This window comes from Mus musculus, chromosome 19, assembly GCF_000001635.26.
Source record: "Mus musculus strain C57BL/6J chromosome 19, GRCm38.p6 C57BL/6J".
In the NCBI taxonomy this organism is placed as follows: Eukaryota; Metazoa; Chordata; class Mammalia; order Rodentia; family Muridae; genus Mus; species Mus musculus.
In genome coordinates this window covers 36,447,561-36,461,254 of record NC_000085.6, presented here as the reverse complement: position 1 = coordinate 36,461,254, position 13,694 = coordinate 36,447,561, and the positions used below count along the sequence as shown (strand labels likewise).

General features: G+C 40.6%; 1 protein-coding gene across 6 annotated transcripts in view; it reads right to left on the bottom strand.

Annotated features, from left to right (window-relative positions):
• Positions 1–284: 284 nt before the first annotated feature.
• The window catches only part of Pcgf5 (polycomb group ring finger 5), a 112,642-nt gene continuing 99,232 nt past the window's right edge, over positions 285–13,694 (bottom strand). For 3 of the 6 annotated variants that reach the window (NM_001368692.1, NM_029508.4, NM_001368693.1), the window contains exon 9: positions 285–5,634. In NM_001368692.1, the coding sequence (NP_001355621.1) occupies positions 5,587–5,634 (48 nt within the window). In that variant the 3' untranslated portion in view covers positions 285–5,586. Of the gene's footprint in view, positions 5,635–10,631; positions 10,692–13,694 lie in introns of all 6 variants that reach the window. The other 3 variants (NM_001368690.1, NM_001368691.1, XM_011247392.3) reach the window with 2 other exon arrangements.

Genomic DNA, 13,694 nt, shown 5'->3' with positions numbered 1-13,694 from the left:
AACTGGTAGTGGGAGTCTTTCAAATGTTTTGAGACTCTCTGATCCATAATTACTTGTTCTAAAGATTCCCTGGGTTTGAATAATTTGGTGTGTTTAGATACCCGGACTATTTGCAAAGGGGCAGACTCATCTTTAGAAAAGCTCAGGAATGCTCTCACTTCTAATCTCAAAGATTCAAATAAATCTCAATAAAACTTGCTTTGGAAATGGCACTAAAACAGTTTTCAACAGAGGTAGGGTTTTCTTTTTTTTTAAACCAACTGTAAACATTAACAGGCCAACAATAAATATACAATCAAAAATTTAATAACAAAGATACTATTTCCAACATGGTCAAATATACACAGCTAAGCCCAGAGTTAAAAAAAAATGTATCCAGCTCAACAGTACAGTCAGACAATTTTGTACAGAACATTCAAAAGATCAACAGAAAATACAGGAGCACAAAAATAAAAAAAATATTTAAAGAGAATCTCTAAGCAGCATTTTCTTCCTGCAAAACAGACATAGACCTTGTACTGATTAAATATCTACAAGTGCTTTTCCTTTACAAAAATACATAAGATTCTTAATAGACTAAGTCATTAACAATGACCTGGTAATTCTTTCAATTTGAATGATTCATAAGCTAAATCTTACAACCACAAAAAGGTTTTTATTTGTATTAAGATGTTAACCACTTTTGACAAAAAGCTTAAAATAGTTCATATTTCAAAATAAAATTAGCAATGTAACTTTACAATATATTCTGTGCTAGATTTAATAACCATGAGGGCTAGTCTAAGAAACAATCGCTGTTGAGTTGCCAGACACAGGAAAGTGAAGGAACACACACACACCCCACCCCCACGCTCTTGTCCTGGATCACAGCTTCATAAGGACACTTAGGCCCCCAACCCCATTCTGAACAAGACAGCAAAAGAAAAATGGCCTCCAACAGAGCCAGGCGGACCTCCAGTGATGTGACTGTGTAGAAGGAGCGCCTGCTCCTGGACTTATGTCAACACACTAGGCTTTGTAGAGATGCTCCAGAATGGCTAGTCTTCGTTTGTGCTACAGTTGGTTCTTTTTCTAGCAAGTGCTACAAAACAGAAGAAAACTAGACCTAGTATTTAATGTATCTCTGGAAAACTGCTGTTGTGTATCATGGACCAGTGGCCTGAGGGTAGATACAGTTGCACAAGAATTTACAGCAATTATTTCGAAATTTAACTTTTTATCATTTTCTGAAGAAAATGCCCAAACATTTTAAACCTACTGGAAAATACAATGGCCAGTAAACTTACTACCTGGGAAAATCATAGTCCAGGAAGAAAAGCACTTTCAAATGGCCCAAGGAGCAGCACTGAGCATAAAACACTAAGGTCCCTGCTGTGTAAGGACATTTTGTGTTTCATTTTAATTTCATGTTTGTGTTTTAATAAAACACATCAAGCAAAGCTTATCAAGTAAATCCAAACAACTGGCGATTCTGGTCTTTGAAGTGCTTCGAAGACTTTAGTGCATTTGACAACTGTTCACTTTATCATGACCCAGATCTAGCAGACATGTCCCTTATTGCTCCCCAGAGGAGTCCCATGCTGGAAACAATGGTAGTTGCATTTCAAGTTTTGTGATTCTAATTTAGAAAAGAAGTTTTGGCAAATTCATACCAATTCTACTGGTGTAAAGCTTAGTATTCTAGAGAATTCCTACCCAATCAGAGGGATGGATGAGGGATGGGGCTCAGTTGTACGGTGCTTGCGTACACAGGACGGCTGGGCCGGTTTGTCCACTCTGCAGAGGCTTACCTCGGGCTCATTTCATCTCAGTGCAGTGCGAAGCAGATTGCCAACCCAAAAGAAAGAATGGCATCCTGGGTTATTTTTCAGTGCTCCATTTTGTCAAAATTTGGCCACATGGCTAAGTTTAGTGACAATGAGGTGGCTGCTGAGAAACACTTAGAGAAAATATAATCACAGGCCCTTGAGGAAAAACCAACAAAAGGACTTCTGTAAATCCTGTAGAATGTACTGTGTGCTACACAGTTGTCAGTACTTCTACTATATGCAAACCCAGCAGAGTGCTGTCCTGTGGGCCACACTGGCAGGCCTGTCAGGACTTCAATTAAAACCTGTCTTCAATGGAGCTAAACAGGCATAATTCCCTTCATACCACCTCCACAGAATAAAAGGCTTTTTAAAATTTTAAATCTCAATTTCAATTTTTTTTAGTATGTTTGTATTTCTCCCATTTTTCATGGGGAGGATATTTGTATTGTTTATTTTTCTCATATTTGAGGATTTCCTAAGACCCGCCAGACGGTGCTGAAAATGAACAAACAAAAAACCAAACCAAAGCAAACCAGTGAAGGTATCTGAAGGGAGACATGCGCACTGTAGCAAGAAACACATTTGACTGTTCCAAGAAAACTCACTCTAGTGCCTTCTTCACTGTAATAGTTTAGTAACCAATCAAGGTTCCTATTGCCTATGTACAATCAGGTTACAATGTAACAGCTTCCATCGTCTGGACTGCCCAAACTGTCTCTATCTAACATGGTTACTAACAGTAAAATGTCTTTGGTGATACCTATAGTCTTACAAAACTCTTTTTAAAAAAGATTATTTTACCTTGTAAGTGCCCATTTATAGATATGAAACCATTTATGAGACAAGTACAGATAACTGGAGACTTGTTACGGAAACCCAAAACAGAGATGCACTTCAGCAAGGAGGCACTTTAATTTATACAGTCAATAAAGCTGAACAGCTCACAATAGCAAATCACACACTTGCTCTTTTATCCTAAGGACTCAAGTTTAAATGAACATTCGTGCTAACTCACTACATTTGTACAATGTGGCATATTAGTATGGGCATATGTCTAGTGAGTAAGGAGTTTTAAAAGCTGTCAAAGACATAATTCTAGTCACCCAGACCTCAGGTTTAATGTAATCTCATCAATGAACCTTTAGTATTTCTAATTTAGAGAAAGGGACATTTTTATCTATTAAGTGATGTCATTACTGCAATTTAAAGTGATTCTTATTGACCACAGGTGAAGATTTCAAGGTCCTTTTATGTCTGATTTTTAAGGCAGGCAAAACAGGTAACCAAATCTTTTCTGGAGTAGAGTGCTTTAGTTTTTTGCTTAAGGGACAAGATTGAAGAATAACTGACTTGCTCTTTTGTTTGTAGATTCAGATAGTTATTCCTGGAGATTTAAACTCCAGGGGCGGGGGTGTTTTTAGCAACCCTGCATATGTAACGCTGACTACAGTGCTTGTTTGTGGGTTCCAGACAAGGGTAACCGAGTGGGGTTCAGTGCATATCACACCAGACAAGCAAGTGCTGCACACCTGGTGGGTATAGCAGACCAGGGAGGCTGAAGCAGCCCAATTCCACCAGCAACACATTACACATTACTCATGTTCCCTCCCTTAGGACGCAGACGGCCTTAATGCTCTGCTTTGGCACCTAGTCTATTGCATCTCAGTGAAAACATCAATGTAGTAACACTAAAAGAATTGTTATAAAACTGCATTCTGATTGCTGTTTCCTGCGTACTCCTCGGAAAAAAGTCATTACATGTGATCAGGCAACAAGCAAAATTTAAAGAGACCTTGTATATAAAATTCACCTATGGCCTTAAATTTTGGTTGAGGAGCCAAATAACCAACTCTTAGCATGTGGCTTTCAAAACTGATTTTGACTTAATTAAAATTAACCTTCATATGTAAAACACATTCATCTAAATGTGATGAATTGTAAGACCTTTAACATTTTCTTAAGGATAACTAGGAATTATAATTTCTGTAGTTAGATAATAAACTCAGTTTTTGCCAAGTGTTATGGTTTTCTCTACATTTTAGAGTAAATTAAATTTCTTTTAAATCCTGCTCATGAGAAACATCCAATCCAACAAGATGATTGCTGTGGCCTTCTAATGCAGCAACTTTAATACAAACTTTTTGACTTGAAAAAAATGTTAGGAAAAATAATAATAAATTTCCAGCCTTTTATATTCTGAAATAAGCCAAGATGGAACTGTATTCTGTGTGCTTCTCAGAGCTGTACAATGTCCACCTCTAGGAAGTACTCTGGAACTCAGAAGCACGAACTTGTGAAATATTTTACTGGAGAACACAAACAACTGTGTTCATGGTGTGGAAATACCGACTTGTGGACCCCACCCACGGTGCTCTTATCTGAGTTCTAAAACATGCCGTTTGTCTAATTTCTCTCTTTCTCTCAGAACTCAGCTCATTTCAAAGCAACCAGCAGACATAGTCCAGTTTTCTTTTCCTTTTTTGAAACAACTATGTATTTTACAAGCTCTAAAAGGCTTTTCATGTAGTAAGGTATTAGGGGAGTTTGACTTGCAGGCTAATTTCAAAATGAATGAAGACTAAACCAAACTGCCGACATCAAGGGCATCAGCATATTTCTGACTTCTAATCCACTCACCTTTAATGAACTCAGTTAAAACAATAATCCCACCTCCCCTGGTTACTACAGTATTTAAAATAACAGCATCCCCACACCACTAGTTTTGGTCGGCATATTTATCTACTGTACGTTGTTTGTTTTGTTTTGTGCATATGGTTTGGAAATGTGATACTCAGCTAACAATCTGAGATTGTTTGGAAGTCCATAAAAGGGTGAATGTTATCTAAAAATCCTAGTATTTAAAGTCACCTTATATAACCCTCGGCATTCCACGATACACACCTAAGGTCAACTGAAAAAGCAACGCTTTCATAAAATGCCAATGACACAATGATGTACTCACAACATTGGCTAGACAGCACTCACTTGCCTAAGACAGTAACAAATGTTAATGTACTTACACATTTATTTTATTAGAAGTCGATATGATCAGCTGTCAACATTTTGAATTTCAGTTGTCCAAGTGACGTATGTTTCAACATGAAGGCCTAAAGCAATTTCCTGTGCAATGGTAGACTACCCAGACGTTTAGGACATCTCCAACTGCAATGTGCTCTGGTCAAAAAATAATTGGAATTCTTCACAAAAGACTTGTACACTCAAGAATAAGCTGGCATTTTGGGTTTTTTTTTGGTTGTTTATTCTTTTTTACATAAAAGTTTACCAAGAATAGGTCAGTGGCTCAGAAACCACTTTTCTAAATATATTCTTATACAAAATAATTTCAAGATATAATTATACTAGGTTCTTGTACAGTACTCTATTTTAATAAGAATAAAAGTATTAATTATGTGAAAACTGCAACACCACAAGGACTGAGCCATTTTACTAGTGTAATTAACATTAGAACAATCTTGCAACAGGCAAGCGGAACACTGAGAAAGCAGACACGGCTGGACACCTAACTCACTTCAGCCGCACCTTGCACACCGAGGAGACGGCACGAGTATCTTATGCAGATGGTCAGTAGCAGAAGGGCACTTGGATCGCTCCTAATAGGCAGAACATGAAGGACGCTGACAACTCAGACAGACAATGGCCTTATGTGCATGCTGAAATCAGATTGTGTCTCTCAAGTCCACACACCATTCACTGTGCAATCTGTCGACGAGTAAACAAATAGTGCAGGATTCATTCAGCTCAGCCTGGGCTGGGCCTACCCAAAATCAATTCTCGGTCGATACTGCAATACCATCGGGTATGACTATAAAAGAAAACAAAGGTATGCGTAAAGCTGGGATTACAAGAAAACAACCATTTCTACAGAAAACCTTGAAGAATGGGGATTTATCATATTTTCTGATAATAGTGATTACAAAAGTTAAGTTGTCATTCAACATTCAAATTACTATCAATACATCTCTTCCTCCCTTCCTCTCCTCCCCTTCCCCTCCCTTCCTGGAGAGGGCCGAAGGAGGACTACAAACTGCTTGCCCCTAGCAACTTTGTGGGGCTGAGTATTTGAGGTGCAGATTCTCCTGAACCACACAAGAGTAAGAGACCCTATTCTGTAAATCAGTGAAACTGGAGTTTCCACAATACTGTTCACACATTAGATACTCTTCCCTTTAGCATTTAAGATTGATTTTAAAAATGGTCTTTCAGTACTGAAAACATGTACCTGACCGGTACATGAAACGATGACTGCCTCCTTTCAGTACGACTCAGTGTCACAGCTACTGCATGGTGCAGTCAAAAGCTTTCCATTCATTGCCTTGGTGTCGTTCTATGCAGAGCATCTCTGGCATCCAGTCACTTAGCACACAGTTCTAGGGAGGAAGGAGCCCCTTGCAGATGGAGGCAGGCATCACGCTCCTACTCAGCTTTACCTTCACCTTCACTACCTGAGAACCAAAGAGTCAGACAGCAGTCTGGACAATCAGTGATTTTCCTGTTCTACAATCTGCAGATTCCCACTTTCTAAGTGAAATCCAGTGACGAAACTATCAAGAGTCGAGAAAACGCTGTGACAGCTGTGATTGACCCATGGTCCACTCTCTCGGGGTCGGGGTCGATGGGCATGAAACCTTCAATACAGACAACAACAGATTCTTTCATTACAAAGGAAGTCAGACTGGATTCTCCAGTCCTGAGATGCACTCTCAGCATTCACATGCATGTCACACACTGAGAAGATTGATGCTACTATGTACTAAATTCCAGCTAGCACCGGACAGGAGAGTGGAGAAGGATACCCTAGGCTTTGTTCTCAGCTGAACAATAAAGAAGATGCCATTTAGGACCTAATAGGCAAGCACAGAAGTCTAGACTGCAAGGTTCCAATCGTCTTAACCTTATTCTGCTTTTTAATTTTTTTACTTTTATTCTTCATCTAACATTTTACTCTGGTCTTCAGGAACCAGCTTAGACCTTGGTTGGTTAGGCACAAAATTCTCTATTTCTGAAGCCCAGCCAGATTTTTGGGGCCATAGCTGTATATGCCCCTTCTCCCTCCCACCAGAGCTCCCAAAGACTAAATCAAAGAGGAAGCAAAGAGTACACATGGAGGGACCCATGGCTCCAGCTGCATATGCAGCAGAGGGTGGCCTTGCTGGGCATCAGTGGGAGGAGAGGCCCTTGGTCCTGTGAAGGCTCTATGCCCCAGTGTAGGGGAATGCTGGGTAGGGAGGCAGGAGTGGGTGAGTGGGATAGGGGGAGGGAGGATGGGATGGGGGTTTCTGGAGGGGAAACCGGGGGAAAGGGGCTAACATTTGAAATGTAAATAAATAAAATATCCAATTTTTAAAAAGTTTTAAAAAGGAAGCTAGTAGGAAAGTTAGTACCAACACTGGATTTTATCAAATGCCTTTTCAGCATATAGTGGTTTTTATTTCTGAGAATTCCATACAAAATACTAGTTTGTTATCTGCCTATCTCCCTTACAATATTATATCATACGTTTCTGATAAATTCTACCAGGCCTTGACATTATCCTTTTAGTATGATCTTTTAGTTCATTATTTAGTATGTTATTTAGTATTTTTTGTATTAGTAGTCAAAGTGAAATTTGGTTCTAGTTTTTAAAAGAGATTTTATTTTTATTGTAAATGTGCATGTGTGTGGGTCTGTGTGCATATGGGTGTCCATGCTATGCACACCTGATGTGGATGCTAGGACTGAACTTGGGACCTCTGCAGGAAGGACATGCACTCTTTTTTTTTTTTTTTTTGACATAGTCATCAAGTTTATTGCACAATTTTCAACCTATGAGAAAGACAAACAAATCACCGACAACAGGGGACGGGGCCTTGACCTTTTGCGAATTGGGATTTTTTTCTCCTTTTGCTATGAGGAATAAAACTAAAAATTATGTCACTGAGTAAAAATAAAAGTGGGGAGAAAATAATTCTCTGGGTAAACAGCTTTTCGGATATTTTATATGTTGTTTTTCCTTAACTGTCACTTTACATTTTTTTCTACATTTTAAAAAGACACCCCAAGCTGCTTTCAAGAATAAGCCTATTACTTAACACTTAGCCAATGAGGCAGGGTGCCATGTTGATGGAATAGGGATCGGTTTAGGGAACAGGAAAATAAGCCACAACTTGCAGCCTCTGTCCAAGGGTTCTGTGCCTGTCCAACCTTGGGGCACTCCCTCCGTGGCTGAAGGGGTCTATTAGAAGTGTGCTGGGATGAGAGAGGCATCCAATTCAGTCTCCCCCGAGTCTGAAGAATCTCCAATGACCCTATGCCTCACACACTAAGTCCCGTCTCCACACGTCATGTCTCTTTTTACACCAGATCTCACAGGCCCTGCAGATGCATGCAGAAGGAACATCACCCTATGGTACTCCAGGACTGTGGCTACCTCTATCAGGAGCAACCTATAACAATTTGGATGCTGAAAAAAGCAATTCCATTTGCTTGTGCAGAAAATGGCCACCAGTGTGCTGGTCCTTACAACTCTGAGCTGAGTTCACTAAAGTCTGGCTCCAATTCTTCTCTGCTCCTTGTTAAAGGCTGGAAGCACTTCCAGGCAAAGTGACAGGGGAAGTATTGGAGTAAAAGGATAGAAAATCCCAAAACCAAAACAAAACCAAAAAACCCACAGTTGTGACTTTACCTGCCCATTAGTGCTGAGCTATCCCACAGTTAAGTCAAAGTATGTACCTTGGGAATATGCAAGCCTATGCTTACATCAAACCTGAAAAAGAGCCCATGTGAGCAGGCTACATACTGCTCAAACTGCTTTCTTCCCCACATTTCTGGTACTTTATAAATTAGGGGTCCTCATTACTGAGGTCCCATGACATCCCTAAGTCCAAAAAGGCAGTACCTTCCTCTAAAACAAGGAAGAAGCCTTCTTGGGGAGAAGGATTCCATGTTAAATGGAAAGCCTCCGGGAAAGGAAATACCTAAGAGCTGGTTATCACAACAGGCAGGCAAACCTGAAACAGCAAATGGTGGTATCTGGCTGGCCTAGGCTTCTGGCAGATAGCAACCTCCTGGGTTCTGCTTTGGAGGAACAAGTCCACTGAGGAGTCAGACAGCAAGGAGTCAAAAGCATTCAGCCTTCTAGGAGGCCAGGGAAATAAACCGTCAATATGTGAGGAGAAAAGTGAGAACACTTGTCTTGTCACAAGGCAGTTTCTAAGAACACGCACTCTTACTGCCTGCACCACTCTGCAGCCTGCAGGGCCAGCTGTCTGGGTTTACTGACACCGTGATGCTCCCTTTGGGAGGACTTAACTGTTAACTTTCTCACAATATTGTTACCCACAATGAAGGCTGGTAGAATGAAAGGGAATGAGGGTACAGTTGCAGACTCATCTTAGTCCCGTGTCCTTCAGCACTCAGGGTCAGAGCTAAGGAGCAGCTTCACCTCTCAGGAAACACACATCAACAGGAAGACAGAAAGTGCCAGCCCCCGTGTGCTGGGTGACAGCCAGGCACGAGGTTACCACTGTAATTTATCACTCAGTCAACTGAACCATGGGCTCAGGCTCCCCCTCCTCTGCACACTGAAAGGAGAGCACCTTCCTTCCTGAGTGGCTTTCGGCTTTCCATTGCCCGTCTAGATGTATGCTAGGACACTCCATTTCCAAAGAGGCAGGACTTAAACAGTATGTATCACAAAGCTCACATCTTAATAATGAATTGAGACCCCCATACACGGCAGTAATCAAAAGACTAAGCAAAAGTCCAGATACACTGCTCCTCAGAACATTTGCTTAGTGAATTTATAGTATTCTTTTAAGACATAATGTAAACTAATTTTGTCTCAACCTGGAAACTGGAAGTTTATTAGTTACTAACTAGAAACTAGATGGATAATTTTAATTATTGGGGAAAAGATTACTTTCTTAAAATCCTATGACTCATCTATGAGGTTAAGACTGGGCACATTATCTGTGCACATAGTAACATGGTCATGCTTCACTAAACTGCATCACTCTTTATATTTAAACATGTGTGGGCATGCCCACATGAGGAGCCCAGAGGTATCAAATGCCTTGGAACTGGAGTTACAGCAGTCAGGAGTTACCTGGTCTGGGTTCTGGGAATCAAAATTGGGTCCTCTCCAAGAGGAAGAGTAGTTTTTATGCTGAGTCATCTCTCCAGTCTATTTTCCAAATTTCTAAAATGTGTTTTTATTAGATAAGCTTTCCTTAGACACAAGTCGAAGCTCCCTGTGTTACTAAGTGATCTCACGGCCACTCCTATGTCCCAGAGCAGCAGTTGAGGCTGGCTGGGTACAGCTGACAGCTCACAATCAGAGCTAGCCATATCTCCTATTTAGAGTCACTCAATTTGACATTTCATCTCAAGGGCTAAAGATTAGCAATGTCTCGAGGGCTAAGATGAGTAAGATGAAAAATTCAGGATTCATAAAAATAATAGTTGTTAAGACATACTTTTATTTTTAGTTCAGTAAAATGGTTAACTCAGGAGAACTAAAATAGTGGGAAACGTTTTTTGTTTTTTTGAGACAGGGTTTCTCTGTGTAGCCCTGGCTGTCCTGGAACTCACTCTGTAGACCAGGCTGGCCTCGAACTCAGAAATCCGCCTGCCTCTGCCTCCCGAGTGCTGGGATTAAAGGTGTGCGCCACCACACCTGGCTAGAAACTTTTGTTATTTAAGTGTGAAAAGACTTTAAAAACTGTTTTTTACAAAGTGACAGGTCAGAACTTGAGTTTGGGATGGGAGTGGTCAGCACAGGGCACTGTGATGGCCATATGTCCCGTCATGAGTGCCTCTTACCTGGTACAAAGTGCCATCCTGAGAGCAGACTTGCGAGGCTGAACAGTTCAGACAGCAAAGCTGCGGAGGAGATGAACCCATCAGATAAGAGGCATCCACAGCGGGACACATTGCAAACTCAAACGTAAGTGCCAACATGAGTAATTTAAATAAACATTGAGGAATGGTAGGGGCTTTTTTTTTTTTTTGGAGGGGAAATATTTAATAACTTGGTGACTGGTAAATTTTTTGTGTTAAGTAACTTTAGCATTTATCTATGAAGGTTTTTTGTTTTGTTTTTAATATTCTAAAACTACCAAGATGGTATTCTACCTTTTCCATTCCATTTCTGAATGCTAGGCTAGTTCCTGAGGAACCCTCATCTTTTAGTAAGAGGGTCCCATCATCTTCCCCTCTCAGTGCAGAGGAGGTACCATCTATCTCTCTCCTACTTGTTGCTCAGATCAGTCTCTCCCACACAACTACTCTGAGAGCAGCGTCATTTAAGATCATAGCTCTGAGTGACACGGAACTTCATTCAAACTAAGGGGCTGCTCCATTGCTCTTTGCCTCCATATTGGTCAGGTCAGATTCTCCGCGCTGGTCCATGCCTGTTAGAGCAGCCCTGATGAGCTTCTTGAGTCTGTCTGATGCCCGTTTTTGTAGTCTTAATAGCTAGACAACTCATACTTTAAGTTATTCACGTATTTAACACTGCATACTGAATGTATAAGTAGGAATTAACCCATAAAAATATAAGTTTAAGGGCTGGAGAGATGGCTAAGAGCACTGGTTGTTCTTCCAGAGGTCCAGCGTTCAATTCCTAGCAACCACATGGTGGCTCACAACCATCATACTGGGATCTGATGCCCTCTTCTGGCGTGTAGGTGCACATGCAGATAAAACACTCATTTATAAAATAAGTAAATAAAAATCTCAAAAACAATTAAGTTTAAATAATGAGGGAAAATTTAACTTCCCAAAGGAGACTTTTTAAGGATATACTTTAGAAGGTTATACATTTTTCACAAGTTTTATCTAACCTACCACATTTTGTCTGACTATGTAATTTGAAAAAAATTATTTAATAAAATTACAGATTTAAGATGGAAAGAAGTGATTTCATTAATTTTACTTCTATTAATTTCTTTGGTATCAGTCAAAACAGATGTGTTTGTTTGCTTTCTTAAGACTGCCAGAGATTGTAAAGCAAGCAATGAGGGCAGGAATGGTGCTGGAGTGTGGCGGAGGCTGCGAGAAGAGGTGGAAGCAGCAAGAAGCACCGGGAAAAGGCAGCCGGCTAGACTGAGGGCATTCGACCTGCCCACAAGAAGATGGGCAAGTAGAACATGGCCCGCAGGGAAGGCTGCGGCTGAGCTCGCTAAGTGCAAGCGAGTGGACTGTGCTCCCAGGCAGGTTGACAGACACTGTGACTTTCTTCTCCTACATTTCTTACACTAGACATCCTGCTACATACTTTAGCCGTAATAGTAATTCTTGCTAAATTTCCTACACAGTACTATCACAATTGTAAGGATTCCGAAAAACTGGAAAAAGAGGGAGGCAGAACAGAACACATTTAGAAGAAAAAAAAGCTACAGTGAATACAGGAAGATGTCAGTGTTCAGAACACAGGAACACTTTCTAGAAGCCAACAAGAAAAGGCAAACTCAATAACAGTGTAATCAATATGAACACTCACAAAGACGTTATATTGCTAATGAGTGTCAAGAAGTCAGAAAATGGGCCCTCTTCTGTGGTATGATTATAACTTATGAAACTGCTTTTGAGGACAACCGACAACCTCTCACAATGTAAAACTTAGTTCACTGTAAAGCCAGCAATCTAGGCAATGGATATGCCGAATTTGCAAGGTCCATGTCTTGGAATAGATACAGCACCACTTGGAATGTTAAAGATAAAACAAAAGCTTAATGCCCACCAAAATAGCCAATTAAATCCTGCTAGCCACACAAAGTGAATTGTACCAATCTATTAAAAAGAATAACTTTCAAATATAATTGTTTTTATAATACATATATCAAATGAGAACAAAGTTGCTATCTGTATATTTGATTCCATTTCTATCTCAGCAAATGTCTATGCCCACTGGCATGGCGTTATGAAAAGATACTAGACTGATAGGAACATCAGATGACCAAGTTACCCCCGACTGAAATGTGAATCAGTTCCACACTCTCAACTTGTGGAAGCCACAGAAGAAACCTGGTCACAGACTACATCTTCCAAAATGTTAAACATGGGTGTTCACACAGGTGTGAAGCTTTAGAAGTGTGTCTGAGGCCTATCCCAAGCCAGCTGAGTAGCACTGCACTTTGTCACCGTCCCTAGATGATTTGTGTTTGCACTAAGACTTAAGAAGTAACTGCTAAATATTTACCCTGCTAGTGAACAACAGAGCCACTCCAACATTCAGCAGAGCAATCTTCAAGCAAAAACACTGCTATGAACTATAAAAATATATAGCAGTTGTTTGACCAGGTGTTTGTTTTAATTCACAAGGACAAAGGTTTAAAAGTAACTTAACATGATGGAGACAAGGTCTAGAAAAGGCAGAAGCCACCGATGTTCATCTTTTCTAAAAGGGACTAAGATAAAGGGGGAGGTGACAGGGGAAAGCACAACACGACCACAGAGGCTGGGCGGTGCAGAGGGACACTCAGGTACTGCAGAACTGGACTGAAACTCTCTTCCCTGACACTGTCCTGAGGCAGCAAACAGCATGAGGGAGGGACACGGTTATGCAGTGCCCTTGCCTGAGGCCACGGACCAGAAGGAGACTCAGGACTACCATTCCTCCAGGGGGAAAGGAATGGAAGCTACCCTGAGTCACAGACTTGAATGAGTGTAGAATTCACAAGCAAACATCCCACAACATTGATGAAAATGAAAAACTGCAAAGTTGCCAAAGCAATCCAGAAACACAGCCCAGCGCCAACCACAGACACTCAAAAGCCCATCTGAGGAAATAGGTAAAGCAATGCAATGTAATTGTAAAAATCTACGTTTTGTCTCATTGGCACAAATATACATCATAAAGCAATTTAGAAGGCCTAGCTATTG